The 20,827-nt window shown below is 33.7% G+C and overlaps 2 protein-coding genes across 3 annotated transcripts; both read left to right on the forward strand.

The window, feature by feature from the left end:
• Positions 1–1,330: 1,330 nt before the first annotated feature.
• On the forward strand, positions 1,331–10,426 carry LOC128228806 (neuroendocrine convertase 2-like). 2 transcript variants are annotated; one of them, XM_052940311.1, is made up of 12 exons: positions 1,331–1,621; positions 1,988–2,086; positions 5,158–5,295; positions 5,495–5,677; positions 5,956–6,050; positions 6,301–6,389; positions 6,595–6,971; positions 7,056–7,168; positions 8,392–8,498; positions 8,761–8,880; positions 9,116–9,402; positions 9,688–10,426. In XM_052940311.1, exons 1-10 carry the CDS (start codon positions 1,424–1,426, stop codon positions 8,853–8,855), a joined length of 1,494 nt encoding a protein of 497 aa, XP_052796271.1. In that variant the 5' UTR covers positions 1,331–1,423; the 3' UTR covers positions 8,856–8,880; positions 9,116–9,402; positions 9,688–10,426. The 2 variants fall into 2 exon arrangements, with proteins under 2 accessions (XP_052796271.1, XP_052796277.1); XM_052940317.1 differs by having other exon boundaries at positions 5,531–5,677.
• Positions 10,427–12,569: 2,143 nt separating this feature from the next.
• On the forward strand, positions 12,570–20,174 carry LOC128228796 (neuroendocrine convertase 2-like). The gene is made up of 12 exons (XM_052940301.1): positions 12,570–12,809; positions 12,953–13,051; positions 13,195–13,305; positions 13,608–13,754; positions 16,209–16,303; positions 16,597–16,685; positions 16,879–17,258; positions 17,485–17,597; positions 17,835–17,941; positions 18,154–18,271; positions 18,525–18,811; positions 19,132–20,174. The coding sequence occupies exons 1-12, from the start codon at positions 12,576–12,578 to the stop codon at positions 19,311–19,313; spliced, it is 1,962 nt and encodes a 653-aa protein (XP_052796261.1). The 5' UTR covers positions 12,570–12,575; the 3' UTR covers positions 19,314–20,174.
• Positions 20,175–20,827: the final 653 nt, after the last annotated feature.

Below are 20,827 nucleotides of genomic sequence, written 5' to 3' on the forward strand. Positions count from 1 at the left end.
TTGAGGTGTAAATATTAAGTCTTAAACAGATTCTTTACCGATCGATTGCTCTATATATTTTCAAAATATCTAATTTGCACCTGCCGGTAACCGTAATGAGGCTATTTAAGGAATGAATTGCGGGGTTGATGTTTTTATTTGGGGATGAAGGCAATTGGGCTGGTTTAAGTGGTTGGAGTCCGATAATGACATCAATCCCGCAATTGATTACTTATATTTACACCAATAGTTCATTATTTCATTCAAGAAATGTTAAAAAGTTATTCATTTCATTTAAAAAAAAAACCTTCAGTAATTCTTTCTTACCCATTCTGTGAATAGAACGACCCGACTGTAACCGGAAACATTTTTTTCAAATATTGTCACAATAACGCGGGAAAAGATCAACCACTTGAAATTACTTTTAAAGTAAAATTGAAACACTTATGACAACAATATATTTAAAATATAAAAACAACACTTTATTCTTATATTTTTAAAAAATGAATTCCATGTCTTTACTTTAAACCTTGATACATTTTATTACATTAAAACTGCCCTTGTTGGAACTGGACACAAACATGCACTGGTGTAAAGTTGTTTGATTTCAAAATCACGTTAAGATAACTATTTTTCCACATCATGTAGTAGTTTATTATCAACATCGTTACAATTGAGGCATGTATCTGAATTGCTACTTGTAGATCAAACCTTATTTTAATTCACAGGAAGCGACATGTCTGTATCTTTGAAAATGTAGCCAATTTTATTTCTTGACAGTTGTTTGCATTAATATTTTTTTTTCACTATTGAAAGGTCTTTACCCTTAATCGAAAAATGTAACTGAATATCCCTTTAATATTACTTTAAAACATGTGTTTTATGCAGCGATTTGGACGGACGTACTTGGGTGACATTATTTATAAGTTGAGCTATGATCTCCAAACAAAAGAAAGAGAAAAAGTTAGTGCGTATGTCCAATCTCGCCTCTGCATTCCATTTTCCCGTCCGTAATAAAGTGATATAGATCGTAAAGTGTACCAGTCATCTAACTGAAAAACAACTATTTGATATAGCACTGAACCAATATTAATCATGGAAAAGTATATTCTTTTATCATTGATATCTAAGGCATTAAATATAATCGCTCGCGTGAATAATGCCTTTTATTGGACATAAACACGTAATGATCGTGAAGAAACGATCTAAGTGAATACTGGAGAATAATAAAATTTCGACTGTCAATATATTCTACTGTATATATTATTCTATAGATCAAGACCTGTCTGATATTAATCATGAAAATTGACTTTGTGAGCATTTTGAGAATCAAAACCGATAACAAATGTGATCGAATTGTTCATATTGAACCACGATTGACACATCTCGAGTAATATACGCGTAAAAACTTAAATAAACTAAAATTACATTGACAGAAATACAAATGAAGCTGTGTGAAAAAAAGTTAGAGGGATTTATGATTTGTTACATAATTCTGACATGGATTGGGGAAAAGCGTGATACGACGGTGTCGCATCGGGAAGATGAATTTACCAACGAGTTTTTCTTCATAATCGAGGTTTCTATGGCAGAGGAAGTTAAAGCCCTACTGAAGGAAAACAGTTTCGCTTTTCAGGCGCAGGTAAAACAAATATTCTCTTTCGGAACAAGTAAATATAAATTATTTAGTATAAAAGAAAAACTATGTTTATAATTATGTTAAGGAAAGGTGTAATATGATGAATTGTTTCAGCACGACATAGGATTCTGAAATACATTACATTATAGTTAGTTGTAAATACTTATTTACGCCCAAACCAATAATATTGAAATAAAAAAAAAATAATCAGTAAAAATGGAAAATAATAACACTAAATGGCAAAAACAGCCATGAAACCGGCCAATACATGTATATTTAAATTTCGGTAGCGTTATAAACTAAAGCCGTGATACAACCAAGACTATACTTTAATTATACTAACCGAAACATTCTGAACACTTTATGCAGGTAGTTGACGATGTCTTCATCGTTACATATGAAAAGGATACTAAAAAGGTCTTTGAAGAAAAAGAATTACAATTGCTGAAAAAGAGCTTTCAGGGAATGGTAAGTGTGTAACATTCTTATTTTGATGATATTTTTAAATATTTTAAACTCTTTGTTTGTGTATGTGGTTAACCTGTACGTATAAATAATTACTTAAGTTTTTATTGAGTATACCATTAATTATACTCTGTCTGTTTTTTGATGATATATTATATGTGCCTTATCTCAGATATCCGATAACGGATTTAGGTAACAATTCATTGAAGTGGTTAGTAACAGGCGTAAAGCTGTACGCTGTAGTCAGGTTTTGCGCTGTTATATTGTACAGGGCAATGGCCCATAATTTACAGTCAAGTATACATAGAGATCTTCTTCAGAACATAGTTATTCATTAAAGCCTAATGTTACAGGGTGCGCTCAGACTGATTATCACATCGTTAAAGCCCTTTTGAATTATTGCAATATAGTGTACATAAAGATTATAGTGACTGCTTCATCTAACAAATCCTGGACAGAACTCAACTTCAGTGATTTATAGCCATTTAAGAGGTGCATGCGGTCAGCAGGGTTTGCTCATACTTTTATGTACAGAATAATGCCCCTTTTTTACTTTAGAATATAACGTAAAATAAAGATTATTTTGATGTAAGCATGTATAGCTTATTATTAAATTCAATCTTCTTTTTTTCAAATATAACTGTATAAAGCTTTTTCCTTGTGTTTGAAAGTTTTTCAAATTAAAAATACCTGAACTTTAACTAAAGAAAAGAAGCTCTTCACGTAAATTTCTCTATGTAAAACAAACTTACACAAAGTACAAATTCGTTTTCTATAGCATTCTTTCCTCAAAAAGTGCATTTTCGTCTTGTCAATGTTTAGATGACTAAAACGAGTAGATAACAAGACATATCGAAGTTCGGTTTAACCGTACTGAAAAGCGACAATGCCGACGAAAGCCATTCCCTCCCACGCCATTGCGTAATGTGGATATCTTTTAAACCCAACTTAAGCTCTTTAAATACTGTACCGTGATAACAGAGTCTCTGAATTTGTACACATCACCAAAACCAGTCAATTGTATTAGGTCATTAGCAGTTTTCCAATATCGTTTACCATATTATATTTCAACAACTTAAATAGTTTGAAAGACCAAATATTAAATGTTTAAAAAATGTTATTTATTGAGGTTAAAGGTTGAATATTTAGCAAGCATAATTCATAAATGTGTACCTGGAGAAGGAGTTAAGTAAATTTGACAAAATGTTTTTTGATTTAAAATCTGATAAAGCTTTCCTTCGTAAAAAATGGTCAAACCCTTTTGGCCCATAAACATGTCACAAAGAATGTATATTTTATTCACTCTAAGAAGTCTAAGTATTGTTTCACAAAACTAAATAAAACCTGACTTTTTTGAAACGTTTTAGTTTTCCTCCCTCAATTATACTGTGGACGGCTCTTAACGGTCTACCCTTACAAATACATTTTTTTGTACTTGTCTACATTTATTTTAAGCTTCCAATGTTCAAAGTGTTTTGTTACACGTTAATGTCTATCTGCTTGCGATGGCCGTTTAGCTAAGCGAAACATTATCATTTAAAGACATTATTCAGAATTGTGACAGCTATTCTAAGGTTAAATTAGATTTCAACTGTGTTGTTTGTGGAGTTTGGTGCTGTTGTTCTATGTTTCCTGTTTGTGATGTTTTGTTTTGGTGTTCTATGTCTTTGGCGTTTACCCTGTGTCATTAAAAGTGGTTTATGTTTAAAATTTGGGCTACTCAGCTTGTGTCGGCAGTTTTTCATATATATATATATTCAAGTTTTCACCTCAATTTGTCATAATGGACCTGCTGTAATATTTGGAGTTGTCGACGTTGGCACCTTTGTATTTTCGTCTTATACATTTGATTAATGTACATAAAGATTCTCGAGCGCCATCCGTGTCCAGGTCCGGCTTGCTAAATTGGAGCTTCACATGAGTGATTTATATCGAGTGATGCATGTCCATAGAGAATTTGTATGCGTTACTCATCTTCAAAGCCCCTGGTCGGATCTAAATGATTCAGGAAATATCATCCCGTGTCGATGCTGTGTTGGGGTTAAGTCTCATTATTGGTAGTTTTACATGTGATCGGCATGATTCATTCAGGCTAATTATTTGAACAGACCAATAGCATCTTTCTGTGTTGTGTTTTATTCTGATAAAAATAATCGAAGAAACTCCGAAAGATCTTTTTGTTGTTAACATACCTCAGCTTGTTATTGATATATCTTTCGGAAGTTTTACTCATGGATGATTTGATCTGTAGTATTTATTCACATTCCCCAGCAGGAACATATCGAAACACTTCCTTAAACTTCCAGTCCTGTGTCTACGCCGTGTGTGTGTATGGGGGTGGGATAAATTCCATTCAGTGATAATTCTAGTTATGTATTTGTGTGTGTAAGGAGGTGGGATAAATTCCATTCAGTGATAATTCTAGTTATGTATTTGTATTACCTGCATGAATAAATAAACCCCAACCTGTGCCAAAGTATCGTACGATGGATTAATAATATATGTCATATGTTCCCGTTCTGGATAAAAAAAAATCCGACCTGAGAGCACATGCGTTGCCAGGTAACGAGGCTTGCCGAGGTTCGGATTTTTCAATCCGAAGCGGACACACATGATAGATATTTTTTCTAGCAAATCTTAATTTATATTTTTGTGAGGAAAATAAATAAAATGAGCGATTTTTACATTACTCAAAACAGAAAGCGCGTGCGATGATGTTTACTGACGTCATGACGCGCAGTAATTTGTATTCAGTGCATACGTAAATAAGTTCCTTCGAGATTACGTTTTTAAGGGTTGTTTTATTTGGTTTTAATGTGCATTTTTGTTAAGTTAATGTTAATGGAACTCGTCTATTGATATCTCATAATTATGATTACATAAAGTGTATAATGAAAGAAATTTAAAGTTTCACGTCACAGCGCGTGACTCATCTGGCATGGGGTGCCAGGTGAATTTTTTTAGCAAGCCTGAATTCACCAAATATGTCTATCTGGTGTGCTAGAAAGTGCATCCCACTTTGGGCAGCTATAGTTTTTGACAATATTCTGAATATCATCAATACTTGTTTACAGGTTAAGGATATTCAACAATGCAGAATTATGCAGAATGCAGAATTAGCTGTAGGGAATAGCCCTATGGACGGATTAGAGGTTGATTACACTAGAGAAGATAATCAAACAAAAAGAAGTAAAAGAGACGGACCAGACCAAGTGAATAACTTATTTTTATTTATTTGGCTCAGTTAGTTCTATCAAACTCTAAATATATATATATTAAAATGCTGAATATAAAAGGCCCTTCGTTTTTTTGGTAATAAGATTGGAAAAAAATAGCGTCAATCGCTTTTATGACAAATTAGTTCTCCCAATGTATGATTTGTTTATAAGACTCTTAAAACAATCATTTAAGGCTTTACTCAACACTTACCCAGTATGTTCACAACAGGATCATCGTTTTGAGGACGAACCGTACTGGGATGAAGGAGAAAAAATTGATGAAACGTGGAAACTGGGAATAACTGGAGAAGGCATTACTGTGGCTATTCTTGATATAGGCTTTACCGTTGACCACCCCGAACTACAGCCGAATATAGTGAGTCAGTAAACACTGAAGCGATAATGAAAAATCCAAATGTCTATAAAAATTATGACAAATACTTGAGCCAATTTTCCAATGGTCATTGTTTGACCTGGTTTACGTAAAAGAATACTTAGTTATTTTTGGAATACATTTCGAAAGTACATGGCCTAGCAACAAACATCCTTCAAAAAACGTACGGATTGTGTTTGTCGAAACAATACATTTTAGTATTTTCGAGAAACAGGGGCTTGTATTTAACTAGCATTCACCTGAACAATATTATTTTTCAGAACAAAAATCTAACCTTCAACGTCGTTACATATAATGGAGACGTGTCTGCAGTTCTGTTTCATGATTACATTGGAGAAACAATCCATAAAACAAAGTATATTCTAGTAACAGCCTTTAAAGTAACACAAATTTCGCTAGATAAATTAAGTCATAAATCAAATCACGTTCAACAGGTATATTTTATTGACGTTAAAATCATCTTTCATTAGGCTAACATACTGACGCGTCCTTTTAGTCTTGAGCTAGCTCCAAATAATTTTCTCGTAAGCATTACTTTTTTAATTTGTACGTAAACATTCATATGTTTCTTTTGGGTTATTGTTTACGTTTGTATGATGTTTCAGTCACGGAAACGACTGTGCAAGTGTAGTCGCAGCGGTAAAAGGAAACAAGATGTGTAGTGCAGGCGTGGCGCACAATTCCAAAATAGCTGGTAATCATTCATTAAGCAGTATTACCGTTCGGACAATTGTATAATGTTTTCATGCCGCGTCCGTTGTCTAGTTTGCTTTGCGATTAGTTCATATCAGATTTTTTTCTCTAGTTATTTAGTCATCAATCTTAATTTTCGCTATAAGGTATACTTCTTATTTCATTTATTTAAATTGTTGTCATTAGCAAGACGCCGAATTTTTCAGCGCTGTCAATCGGTTCGTTTAATGGAATGCCATTGAAGACAATAATAACAACCGCTAACATTTGCAAAGGCCTTGCTTATCATCAGAGTAAAATAGACATCTATTCGTCAAGCTGGACATTTACTTCATCATTTGAAGAAATGGATATTGGATCCGAAAGAGCAATAATCGCTGGAATTGAAAAGGGTCGGCAAGGAAGAGGCAATGTGTACGTTTCTGCAGTAGGCCCTGTAGGAAATGGGTTTACAAACAATATATTCATTATCGCAGTCAACCAGATTGGCATTTATGGAAATATGTCCGAGAAGAGCTACGCTAATCCAGGGGTTCTAATATCTTCCTTCGGAAAGGGAAAAACGCGTGCCGATGACTACATGGTACTTTTTTTCATACTTTTATATGGATGTTCAATATGTGTAGTCAATATTAAACGATGATTTGCTATTTACTTTGATTTTTAGTTTACTGCATCCCAGAGGTACGATTCGGGAATACTATGCAACGATAAGTTCCAAGGGTCATCTGCGGCAACCCCTAAGATTGCTGGAATAGTCGCTCTCATTCTTCAAAGCCGGTAAAATATAGTATTTATAACAAAAGTTCCATGTTGTGATGTTTTGTGTTTCAATTGTCGTCATTTAAGATCATAAAATATTTGTTATGCCCCCGAAGGTGGGCATATTAAAATCTCACCGTCTGCCCTCTGTCCGTCGGTCCTTCCGTCGGTCTGTCCGTCCGTCCGTCTATCCGTGTGTCCGGTTCAATAACTCGTGTCCGGGCTGTAACTTTCTCTTGTATGGACAGATTTCAAAATAACCTGCCTCATGTGTTTGGCATACCAAGATGACATGTCGCGTGCAAGACCCGTGTCCCTACCTCTAAGGTCAAGATCACACTTAGGTGTCTTTTCACAATGGAATGATGCATATATAAGGACATAGAGTATGATTGTCGTGTCCGGGCTGTAACTCTTTCTTGAATGGACATATTTTAAAATAACTTGCCAAATGTGTTTAACATATACCAAGACGATGTGTCGCGTGCAAGACCAGTGTCCCTCCCTCTAAGGTCAAGGTCACACTTAGGTGTTTATTTAGAATGGAGTGCTGATTATAAGGACATAGAGTATAGGTTGTCGTATCCGGGCTGTAACTTTCTCTTGTATGGACATATTTCAAATTACTATCCACTTGTGTTTGGCATACCAAGACGACGTGTCGCATGCAAGACCCATGTCCCTACCTCTTAGGGCCAGGTCACACTTAGTGTTTATTCACAATGTAATGTTGCATATATATAAGGACAATGAATATAGGTTGTCGTGTCCGGGCTGTAACTTACCCTTGTATGAACATATTTTGAAATAACTTGACACATGTGTTCGACATACCAAGACGACGTGTCGCATGCAAGACCTATGTTCCTCCCTCAAAGGTCAATGTCAAACTTAGGTGTTTATTCACAATGGAATGCTGCATATAGGTACAAAGAGTATAGGTTGTCATGTCCGGGCTGTAACTTTTTCTTGTATAGACAGATTTAAAAATAATTTTCCACTTGTGTTTGACATACCAAGACGACGGGTCGCGTGCAAGACCTGTGACCCTCCCTCTACGTTCAAGGTCACACACACTTGTGATTTACAATAATGACACGTTCTCAGTTCGATTGTTGTTTCTCTGTTTTGTTTTCGAATAAATGAATTATTCAAACTTCACCCTGTTTGAGCTTTTCTAAGTGTTCAGCATCTTACAGTGTTAATCAATAGGAAAATTACTTTTGGTTGATCTATTGCAGTCCTGACTTGACATGGAGACAAATCCAGCACCTTATCGTTCGATGTTCAAGCCACACTAGCTTAAAGGAGTCGATCAACTTTAAGCGAAATGGTGCCGGGCACTACTGTAATAATTTAATTGAATTTTACTTTGTCCAATTTCTTGCATTTGAAACGATTGATTTGGATGAACAACACATAAAACTGGTGGTCATCGAATACGAAGTGTAAAGACGAAGCACATTATGAAAATTGTACTCACTGAAAACATAATCTCTTACACAATATGCTGTTTCAGTTGCTGTTTAATCTAGATAATACAAAAGACATCAAGATTTGTTTGCAAATTCTTTATGCAGATATGCGCAAATGATTTATTTTGATTTTAGATCATCAGCATTTTGGATTTGGATATCTGAATGTGGCTAAGTGTATTGAACTATCAGAAGACTTAAAAGCATTACACAGAATATGCCAGGCATAGCTACATTTCTATGCAATTTGAAAGGGTAAGATACACTCAATCAATACAGGCTCCATAAACTACTAATATGCAACGTTATTTTGTCAATACTTATGTTACATATACGTTGCACAATTTAAATAAGAAGTTCATAAATGTTCAGCCGATTTACATAAAATTAAACAGTTTAAAATACAACTATATATTTCCTTAAACTCTGTAATTTAGCATGTGTAGTCGAGTTTCAATATGTAATATGTATGTCAAATTTGTTGTCGCAGTCAGAGAAATCCATCAGTCGCAATTTTCGAGGCCACAGTTGATTCGTTGAACGAAACAGTGGAGCGTGTAACAACCACAATAAATAAATCATTGCTAGGACGCATTTCAAAAGCTGTATTAATTTCTCCGATGGGCACTTCTTCTATTCTTATCGATGGTTCGGAGTGGACAAAAGATGTTCATAAGCCATTAAAGAGCAATGCAATAACTTCTACTCATTTTTGGGGTGAAGGTACAGCTGGAAGATGGACATTAAGCTTGAACGGAAGGTTTCACAATGTAAAAGGTATATGCGTGTGTTGAATATACGTATTTATCACTGCTGATTTACTCTTAAGAACATATATAAAGCTATATTAGTGTAAAGGCAAAATGAAAACCATTACTTATGGGCTTTGTTTGTTGGTATATAAATAGGCCTGCATTACTGAAGGTTTTTCATTAAAATGTCAGCTAACCTAACCCAAACAACTGATGGAATGCATGATGAATTCCACGTTAACACCTGTAAAATTATCCAGGAATTAGTATGATAAATATATATAGCATATTTCTCCATAATATTTTCTAGATGACTCTGTGAGCCTTACATTCACTGGTATATTTGTGACGCCAAAGGAAGACAAAGAAGAGGAAAACACTCGAGATTCCGATTTTATGTTCATTAGTATTGCATTAACATTGGCGGTTCTACTTCTCGTTCATGCTGTGATTTGGAGGGACTACCTTTACGCAAATAGGAATTAAATCAAGACAACAATGGAAACAGTCATTACTAACAATTTATCGCACAAACAAAATTACATAAAAGACAAACATACCAATTTTGTCATATAGTATTTTTTAAATATAATTTATATATCATTGGACGTATGCCTATCTTTAACTGGAATTTTACTATGTTTTACTGTGCAATCTTTTGTTAATGAGAGTAAAAACAATTGTAAACAGTCATGATATAAATATTTAATATTTCAAAGCAGTTGTGTGTGAGAATTATGCTTCAAAGCTGAATGATCTTAGCATGTTTTAACTTTATATGTTAGTTAAGCGTACCTGGCCACGCTAAATAAAACATCTTGTAAAATACTTACTTATTCTCTTCTGGGATACTGCTTACGAACATTCTTAAAATGATTAAAAACGGCAAATGTATTTGCAATCTATTCAGATCTGTCATTGTGTAAACATACCATCTATGGATAACATATTGTTTACATTACATTCCTAACCATACATCCTGATAATAATTAGCAATTATATATAATTATACATTTTACAGGTTAATATACACCACTATGTGTTATTCATGTACCTTGTTACCTATTAACAAATTTACTATGTTAACAAAATCAAATAAAACTGCTGGAAATATATATTATGTAGAAAACTACACTTTGTTTATCATCATCATCATCATCGTCGTCGTCGTCGTCGTCGTCGTCGTGGATATTACGAGATTCTAGATCATGATATCATATATGATATGACTCAATAGCTGTCATTATTACATCTTTTTTTTCATTTCATCTTCACAAATTATTTTCTTTTGTACCAAATTGGTTCTGGGTGCAAATTTATTCCAACAAGTAGCCCAATAAATTATTAGTTATTATCCATTCAACATAATTGTTAAAATTGTTCCAAATCTAATTTATCTTTATTAAACAAAATATCAAATTCCAATATCCTCCAAGTGCTCATAAGGATGAAAACAAACGGGTTATGTACCAGATTCATACATACACGGCACGTGACGCGAATTCTGTCTCCGTTTAAGTTTTTACGGTTTCCGCTTGGATGCGGTAATATTATATAACACAGGTTCTCAAACAAAATCTGCATACGGGCAATTCGACATTTGGTGGCGTTTTAGTTTCATTGTGATGGCTGAAATTGTAAAAATACTATGCAATTATCGTTAATTGAATTTTAGTCAAAACTGAATCACACAACAAAGACTAAAGTCCTTCTGACAATCATTGAATATCTTGTTTCGTTGCATTTCGGCGATTCTTGTCTGCTTTTTTAATAGGTCTTTTTTACTATTGCTTTTAGCAGGCAAATATAACATCATTATTTTATTAATTTATAAACAAGCGGTGTAAAGTCGAGCTCGCTGTCCTAGACAGCTCTTGATGTTCTTGAAAATAGTGTTTTACGCCGCTACCAGTGGGACGCATTTCGCGTAGAAATATAGCTGATGATGTGGCTTCAATGTTCTATTTCCGGTTCGTGAAGAAAATGTTCTCCGACATTTTTAATAGTTTATCATTCACTCGTTTGTAAGTACAAATATTTTATTTCCATCCATCAATGGACTTTTATAAACGCAGCTTTGTTCTAACGAACAACAGTTCATACGTGAAAGCACTTTAAATTAAATTGACATGGAAACATGAGCAAATTACTACACCGCCATTCAAATGACAGTTTGAAACTTCGAATGTGAGTAAAACGATTGCGTAAATCATTTTAAGTAATAGAGTTTGTTTCATGATACACGGGTAATCGGTCATTCCTCACTATCAGAGGCCAGTCTGATTTGCTTTTAGACAGGTCGTTTTCAATGTAAAGAGTAAATACCACACTAGGTTGTTGACAAATTTTGAGAAGTGGGTTGGTTAAAATATAAATAAGTTAATCTGTTGCATGGAGCTTCCTGGAAGTTCGTTCTACGTTCAGATCATAAAGAAAATTGAATGATGTTATAACGTCGCATTTATGTTAGATCAGTTGTTTTCATCTGTATTTTTTTGGTATTTTATTTTGATATATGTTTTGTATGAACGCAAATGTTTGAACATTCTGCTTCAATGTTCAGGAAAACGTTTGAAAAATCAGGATTTTTTTTCTAAAAAGAGGTAAGTTGTTTATTTACAATTATATCTTTTATAAACTTATGCGACCTTTTCTTTCATTTTTGGACAACTATTCTAGTTTAAAATCGACGTGTAAAACTGTTTAGTGTTTATTAAAGGGAAGTAACTAAAACGAATTTTAAATGGTAGTTCATTGCGCATTATTATCCCTAGGGTGACAAATTAAATATTAATGTCTGGCATCTACTCAAAAAGAAAACATAATTGAAAATATGATTTCAGTGCAGGTATACGGGCTGAGGAACCAGTATTATACCAATGTATCGTTTGAACTTGAAATGCATAAAGAAAACGAGCACGCGACCTATTTAATTTAAGTGCATACCATCAAAACTATAAAACTATTGGACAGTCATATATTTGGTAAGAATATTTAGGGCTTAACTTTCCCAGGTATGAGTAATGCATTGAAACAAAACTTAATCCACACTGATTTAACGGAGTCTATCTGCGTAGATGATAAATGATATCTGCCAATACAAACACTTTTTACATACTGCACCTATACCAGCCTGATCATATTTCATCGAGTATGTATTTGTACAAATATTTTGTAAACGATTCACGGGGGTTATGCATGCTATATCTTATGAAAGATACATTTGATGAAACAAACATGAAGCTGTGTGAAAACCCATTAAAGGATTTTTTAATATGTTATTTCATTTTCACATGGATTGGAGGAAAGTGTTTTGCGATGTCGCATTACGGAGTTGAATTTACGAATGAGTTTTTCTTCCGAATAGATGTGTCTGTGTCAGAAGAAGTTACAGCCGGATTGAAAGGACACCACTTCTATTTTCAGTCGCAGGTATGAATAAATCCTTATGCAAGCAAGACGTAGCATTATAAAAGATATATACTTTGATAACACATTCTAAACATACACTGCGTTATATCTGTTTCGATGAGATTTAGACATATGAATACATTTTTATCTAAAACAATCTGCAGGTAGTTGATGATATCTTCATCTTTACATATGAAAAAGATACTGAGAAGGTTTTTACAGAGGCAGAATTACAATTTCTGAAACAGTCTTTTCATGGAATGGTAAGTGTGTTACGCTTTTCTATTAAATTTGTATTACCTTATGACCCGTTTATTCGTAAATTGCCTTTGAATGAACGTACAGTAATGTTTGTTTTACCATGCATACGATACTATAAACTGTTATCATCACTTACTTTTAAAAGGTCAAAGATATTCAACAATGCAGAACTATGCATGATTTTGAATTTTTTAAACCACCCGATGCGAGCAAGGCTGATAGCAAAACAAAAGCAAAACGAGACGTTACAGCTCAAGTGAGTTATTTGTTATCATTGTTTATTACTTCCTCATCCATTATATTCTATATAATGGCTTTTTATAATTATCATCTTAAAACGCTCATTTTTTCCAAACCGTTTATATTTTAATGACACTCAAGGTTGTTTCTTCATTTGCACATGTCGCATAATATACGGCAATTATACTAATGAGTCATTCTTACCTTTAGATAGTTAAAAGATAAATTGTGATAATAATTAGTATAGGAAAAACTCGCATTGTCTTGTATGATAAACTTGATTTATATATGATATACTTACCTGGTCTTTGACAACAGGATCAAAAGTTTGAGGAAGAACCGTACTGGGATGAAGGAGAAGGAATTGATGAATCGTGGAAATCGGGAATAACCGGAGAAGGCATTACCGTAGCTATTCTTGATATTGGTTTTACCGTTGACCACCCCGAACTGCAGCCAAATATAGTGAGTCAAATAACACTGAATTTAAGCAATGTTTACAATTGTATAATACACGTGTTACTATATATAATTTCATTTTACTATAAAAATATTTTCCCTCAAAAATGAGTATCGTTTTCACTCCTGAGAGTATCACGGCACATGAGGGTCATGTAGACATGCACGTGCATCCCTTACGTCATTTTCACGATATAAAATAGCCTACAGATTCCTGATATGCATCAATTTACACTAGCAAAGCTTTTTAAGTGATTTTTTAAGGAATTATTGATGAAAGGAAAGTGAAATAAGATTTACTGTTGATGACACCCTCCGTCTTTCAGTAACGAGTGCTACAATAAACCGCACCAGAAGTTCGGTGAAGGTCAAAACGTAGCGTGTTTGTTGAATTATTTTGAGTTTAACTTATTCTGCTTAGAAAAAAAACCCAGCGAAATGGCAAGGGTGATTTGAGCCCAGATTCTTATAAAACTGCTCCTAGGCTTGATCGACCCTAGCCGTGCTTATATATGGAAATGAAACGTGCAAAATCAGTGAATGTAAAAACCAGATCCATTTGAACTATATATATATATATATATATATATATATATATATATTGCCGTTTATTTCCGAAAACACGTGCTACAAGTTTGTTATTTTAATTTCCAATTGCGCGTGTTTTTTTATAGCTAATGTCATTCAAAACCAATTTGTTGCTTCTACATATTCTGTTTAAATTTCCTACCAGTATTCAATTCTTATATTATTCCAAAATTAAACTCTACAACCAGGTCAAATACATTGACAGATTACAAACAGATGTATTATACAAAAATAAGACACTGTTGGCTCGGACTTAAACACTCGGGCAATTATTATTCTCATTTGGACAATTACCAACCAAGTGTATTATTCTCTTAATAACAACTTTTCGGTCATGATATCCAATGATCTTCGGTTGATTTTCACGACGGTACACGTTGCTTAGCTTGACAATTCGTAGAATAAGGAGGCTACACTACTTGCCCTGGCGTCGGCATCTGCGTGCGGTTAAAGTTTTAGGGCAAGTTTGCGTTTTCATTTATAAGTCCAATACACTTCATGCAAAGTTTTTAGGCAATTTTCGGTTTTAACACAGATCAAATACTGTTCATTAAATTGCCTTCATACTTTACACAGTAGCCATCAAACTATTAGTTTACATTACTCCATATTTATCTAAAATACACATCAGGGACCTTGATTTACTTTTTGTTTTACTTTTTTATTATAATTGCTTTTAACAGGCACATTTTTAACCAGGTTTTCACATGATGAAGTATGGAATAATTCTAGTAAGGTTTAACCAAACTTGGTATATAGAAAACGTTTATTGAGATATTTAATGTGATTGTGACTTATAGCCCGAGGGTCATGATTAAGGCCACTGTGATTTAAAATAGAAACAAGGTTTATACTGAATTACTTTAGTTAGAGTCAACAAATTATGACCAAAATTGGTATGTAAGTAGTTTCTATGGAGTTTTGACATCGGATTGCATTAGTGGCGTGAAGGTCAAAGTTACTGTTAATAAAAATAGAAGAAAACAGTTCAAACTGAATCTCATAACGAGGCAGAAGTTCTTCTGGCAGTCATTGAAAACCTGGTTTAGTCGTTCGAAGACAGAGAAACGTTTAGACGAGCGCGCTGTCCTAAGACAGCACTTGTTGTTTTGTTATATATTTCGCAAGCAGCTTGTCTATTAACAAACAACAATTAAGCAAAAATGAGTCTGCAAAAAAGTACGGACTGTGTTAGGTATAACAAAACGTTGTATCTTACCAACATACCCTTTTTAGTTTAGAACAATACGCTGTTTTTAGCCGACATACCTTAAATCATTTGTTATTTGTTATTTGTTATTACTTTTGTTTTTAACTTTCGGGAAAACACTGCATTTAACAAACATATTATTTCTCACATATTTATGTTTTTAAGACACTGTAACATATACTTAAACAATATTATTATACCAGGCCAATGTCCTGTATCTAAACAAAATAAGTAAGGACAATATTTTTTCTTCAGCAAAAAACCTGCATTTAACCATCATTTTATTGTTAACAAATTTATGTTTTTAATTCACTACCCCGTATTTAACAAACACATCATTGAACAATACTCTTTATAAAGGATAATATTCTGTAAATTTACCAAAAAAACATTAAACAGTATTCTTTTTTTAGGACAACCCCCTGTATTAAACCAAATGAATATACTCTAGAAATATTTGTTTTATTTATGTCAATACTTCGTAAATAACCAAATTATTTTTTAACATTTTTTTTAATTTCAAGAAAACAAAATATCCCTTAACAATTTATTTTTTGCAGTAGAAGAACCTGTGTTTAAACAACACATCCTTGAACAATATTTATTTCAGATGAATACACTGTATGTATCCAAATTTCCTTTTAACAATCTTCTTATTTTAGAACAAAGAGCTTACCTTCAACTTCGTAACAAATGACGTGGACGTGTCTGCAGTACTATTCCATAGTTACATCGGAGAAACATTTCATAAAACAAAGTAATTTCGAGTTGCAAAAGTAATTCAGTTATCAATGAGAACGGATGGTATCAAATACAAGTGATCAATAGTTTATTATATATCTCGGAATATATTAAATCATAACACAAGTTGTTTGAACGTATGAATTTTCTATCATTACTCGTTCATGTTGACGCGCCTTTTGTGTCTTCTGCTAGCTCTGAATGGTTTATTCGTAAAAGTTATAATAAAACAGTGTACATATACATTTATACGAATATATTTTGGTTTCGTTCATTACTTATATGACACAGCTTTACATGACGTTTCAGTCACGGAAACGACTGTGCAAGTGTCGTCGCAGCGGTAAAAGGAAACAAAATGTGTAGTGCAGGCGTGGCATACAATTCCAAAATAGCTGGTATTCAGTCATTCCACAATAGTACAGTTCTGACAGTTGAATCACGTTTTCATGTCGCGCCCGTTGTCTATGTTGTTTTGCAATTAGTCGATACCAAGATCTCTTATTGTTCTTTTCAATATTAAATTTATTGCCAGTTTTGTTTACGTCACATTCTAGTCGTTAGCTATTAGCCTTTATATTCTTTTTTCAGCACTTTCAATCGGTAGAATCTCAAAAGAAATTCCATTCCGTACATTAATAACCACCGCTAGCATGTGCAAAGGTCTTGCTTATCTGCCGAATAAAATAGACATTTATTCCTCAAGCTACACTTCTACTTTACCATTTGAAGCAATGGATATTGGATCTGACAGAGCAATTAGCCTTGGAGTTTTAAATGGTCGGCAGGGAAAAGGCAATGTGTACGTTTCTGCAGTAGGCCCTGTAGGAAATGGGTTCACAAACAGTATCTTCATTATCGCAGTCAACCAGATTGGCATTAAAGGAACAATTTCCGAAAAAAGCTTCGCCAATCCAGGGGTTCTAATATCATCCTTCGGAAAGGGCAAAACACGATTTGATGATTACATGGTATATTTTTTTTCATACTTCTATACGGATATTTAATACATATACTGGTATACTGAAAAATTTACGTCACCAATAATACGCAAGTGGTATCATACTTAAACATGAATGTTTACTTGAACTATCGTCGCATTGGTTTTTCAGGATCCAAACGACTTTTAAAAAAACGATGTTTAAATGTATTCTGTCTGCAAAAAAATGATACCTTGCTCTATATTTCGGCTTTCAGTTCACTGCATCGCAGAGGAATGATTCGGGAATATTATGCAACGCACAGTTCCAAGGGTCATCTGCGGCAACTCCTAAGATTGCCGGAATAATTGCTCTCATTCTTCAAAGCCGGTAAAATCTAGTAATTAAAGCGTGTTTATAACAAAAGAATCGTTTGTTTTGTAAAAACTTCTGTTTAAAAGTTGACGTCTATTAAATTCATTTAAATCATTTATCATATTAACGATCTTTTTTGTTCACATTTTCTTAATTGGATTGTTTTTTTTTATTGTTTCGTGTTTGAACTGTTTAAAGTGGCTAACAGTCTGAAAGAATATTATTTATTTCATATTGGTTGATTGGTTGCAGTCCTGACTTGACTTGGAGACAAATCCAGCACCTTATCGTTCGATGTTCTAACCACACTAACCTTAAGGAGTCTACCAACTTCAAGCGCAATGGTGCTGGATTCTACTGTAATAATTTAAATAGATTTTTATTTCCCACAGTTTGCATTTGAATGCTTAATTGCGAATTACACTTGAATATAAAGCGAAAAGACGACGAATTATATGAGAATGATACGCTTTTGTGACTTTATCTCTCTCAAACAATGATGTCTTAGGTGTTGTTTGAACCGAACAAAACACGTCTTACGCAATGCTTGTATATATATTTTAATTTTTAGATCATCGGCATTTTGGATTCGGATATCTGAACTTGACTAAGTGTATAGAGATAATAGACACCGTAACAACAATTGAAAAGATGCCAGGCATAGCTACATTTATGTGCAAGTTGGACGGGTAAGATACACATCAACACCACATGCTCTAAAAACTATCAACTGGCGTCGTTATACTGTCCTTATATGTAGATTACAATTGTACCCAGCAGTCGATTAGCGTACAGCTTATTTATATAAAACGAGAAAAAGTACAAATATCTTCATATACTACAATATGTGAATTTTCTTAAACTGTTCAATTGTTCATGTTCGATTAAGTTTTAAAATGCGCCAGTGAAATTGCAACCGACATAAAATATTTGTTGTTGCAGTCCGAGAAAACCATCGGCCGTAATTTTAAAGGCTACAGTGGACTCATTAAACGAAACAATGGAGCGTGTAACAACCACAATACATACATCATTGCTACAACACATTTCAAAACCTGTATTATATTCTCCCATGGGCACCTCGTCTGTCCTTATCGATGGTTCAGAGTGGACAAAAGATGTACATATGCCATTGAAGAGCAATGCAATTACTTCAACTCATTTTTGGGGTGAACGTACAGCTGGAAGATGGAGATTAAGTTTGAAAGGAAAGTTTCAAAATGTGAAAGGTATATGTGTATATTGCAAAGACGGTATAATATTTTTTGATATATTACTCTAGATATTATCTATATAAATAGATTGTTCAAATGCTGAATAATACGTAAATGCTTGTATACAGCTAAATTACAGAATCATGGTAAAGATGAAAGGAAAAACATAACTGGTATTTTGAGTTGTGTTTAAACAGATTTCTTTTACGAAAGCTTTCCATTTAATTGTCAGCTAGAATGACCTATTAACGCCTGAACGGATGATATACAACTTGTCAGCAATTACATAACGTGAGATGAATACACTCTCTAATCAGCCATCTCCTTTATTTTAGATTTCTCAGTGATCCTGACGTTCACTGGTATATTTTTGACGCCAAAGGAAAACAAACAAGATGCAAAAAACGTTTTGGGAAACATTGTCATGGTACTTGCAACTGCGGTTTTCCTTCTTGTTCATGCCGGGTTTTGGGTGGTGTACTTTTTAAGAAATATGAATTTAGGACAAATCAGTTAAGACAAAATATTGTTTGATATAAATGTGTTATTGTATTTTCAGCACTTTTACTTCAGTTCATGCCGTGGTTTGGAAGGTGTTATGTTTCATAAATAAGAATTAACACAGAACAATCAATGTAAAATGTCAAATTCTAACAGCTTAGCACACGAAACAAATTACAGGAAAGACAAACATACCTATTGTGTTGTATAGATAGTCTCTCATGTTTTGGCATCGGACATTTTTTCTTCTCGTAATGCATCTGAACACTTATATTTAGTTTACTCCTTGGTACTATGGAATAGTACTGCAGACACGTCCAAACCATTCACATACTAAAAACCGAGTTTCTTAATATATAAATCTCTAATAAATTTGCCAAATAAAATTCAACATGGGATTATAAAAATAACGTATTTTATGTATTGCATCATATTTATAAAAAGATAAAGTCAATTGAATCAAATGAACATTTTCAATGTACTTTCTTTCCCGCGGAAAGTGGACTTTTCATCTTACTCGTGTGAGGAGTATGGTTGATTTTCTGACTGAAATCCACTTTTTTAAACACTTGGTGTATTTCAAATCTAGTCTATATAAACATCCCCTTCAGATTCTTTGACAATTGCATTTCCATGGGAGATCACTGCGTAGGATAAACATACAAGTGTTGTTAAGCCACACTGTGGTTTCAATAATGTCAGGGGCGTAGCTACCCCTCTATTCATGTGGATTCATAAATGTGCTGGGGGTTCGGGGGCATGCCCACCTCAGGAAATTTGAAAACCATGGTGCAATCTAGTGCATTCTGGGCGTTCCGATGTGCATTATTTAGTACTGGAAAATAACCAGTTTTTGGATCATGTAGTCAAGTTTGCATACTGCGACTTTGGTTGAATTTTTTTTCATAACCATGTTTTTTTCAGCCGCGTATTCGCGTATAGACGGCTACACGCCTGTATTTTGTGCATATGTATGTATAATTTGGTTTAAATGATGCATCCTTAATGTAACAAGTCCTTGCTGCTACACCAATAGAAACTGCATTGGATGTTAAAAGTAACAGAACTAGCACTGACGTTCCCATTTTTGTCTGGGTCATTTAAATAATAGAAAACAAATAAAAGATAAACAAATTTGTTTTGACTTCTTTAATGAATTATATAAACACATAGTACAAACATATCGTCACCTTAGTGCAAGAACGCAATATCTGCTTCTATGTTTATATGCAGTTATTGCGTTATTGCACTAAGGTGACGCTATCATGACACTTATAAACAAAACGTATATTGTCAAGTAAACAGTATGCTAGCTTTAAAGATTGAGGCAAACCATAGGAATTTTACAGCGGTCTTAAAATGGTGTATTTAAAGCTGCAATCTCACTAATTGATCGTTTTGACTACCGGTACTCTTTTATTGTTGGTCTAAGAAATATCTGGACCCAATTTTAAGTGATATAAGACTGCTGAAAAAAGATCAGATTGCATTTTGTCATATTTATGGCTAAAATGATGTTTTATGGGTAAT

Source organism: Mya arenaria, chromosome 1, assembly GCF_026914265.1.
Source record: "Mya arenaria isolate MELC-2E11 chromosome 1, ASM2691426v1".
Taxonomy (NCBI): domain Eukaryota; kingdom Metazoa; phylum Mollusca; class Bivalvia; order Myida; family Myidae; genus Mya; species Mya arenaria.

Excerpts from the sequence above, each read along its gene's own strand:
- LOC128228806 (XM_052940311.1), top strand. The coding sequence starts at position 1,424 with ATGAAGCTGTGTGAAAAAAAGTTAGAGGGATTTATGATTTGTTACATA. Across the intron at positions 2,087-5,157 it reads AAAAGAGCTTTCAGGGAATG|GTTAAGGATATTCAACAATG; the intron begins GTAAGTGTGTAA and ends ACTTGTTTACAG. Across the intron at positions 7,169-8,391 it reads GCTCTCATTCTTCAAAGCCG|TCCTGACTTGACATGGAGAC; the intron begins GTAAAATATAGT and ends GATCTATTGCAG.
- LOC128228796 (XM_052940301.1), top strand. The coding sequence starts at position 12,576 with ATGCTATATCTTATGAAAGATACATTTGATGAAACAAACATGAAGCTG. Across the intron at positions 16,304-16,596 it reads GAAACATTTCATAAAACAAA|TCACGGAAACGACTGTGCAA; the intron begins GTAATTTCGAGT and ends ATGACGTTTCAG. Across the intron at positions 18,272-18,524 it reads TTTATGTGCAAGTTGGACGG|TCCGAGAAAACCATCGGCCG; the intron begins GTAAGATACACA and ends TTGTTGTTGCAG.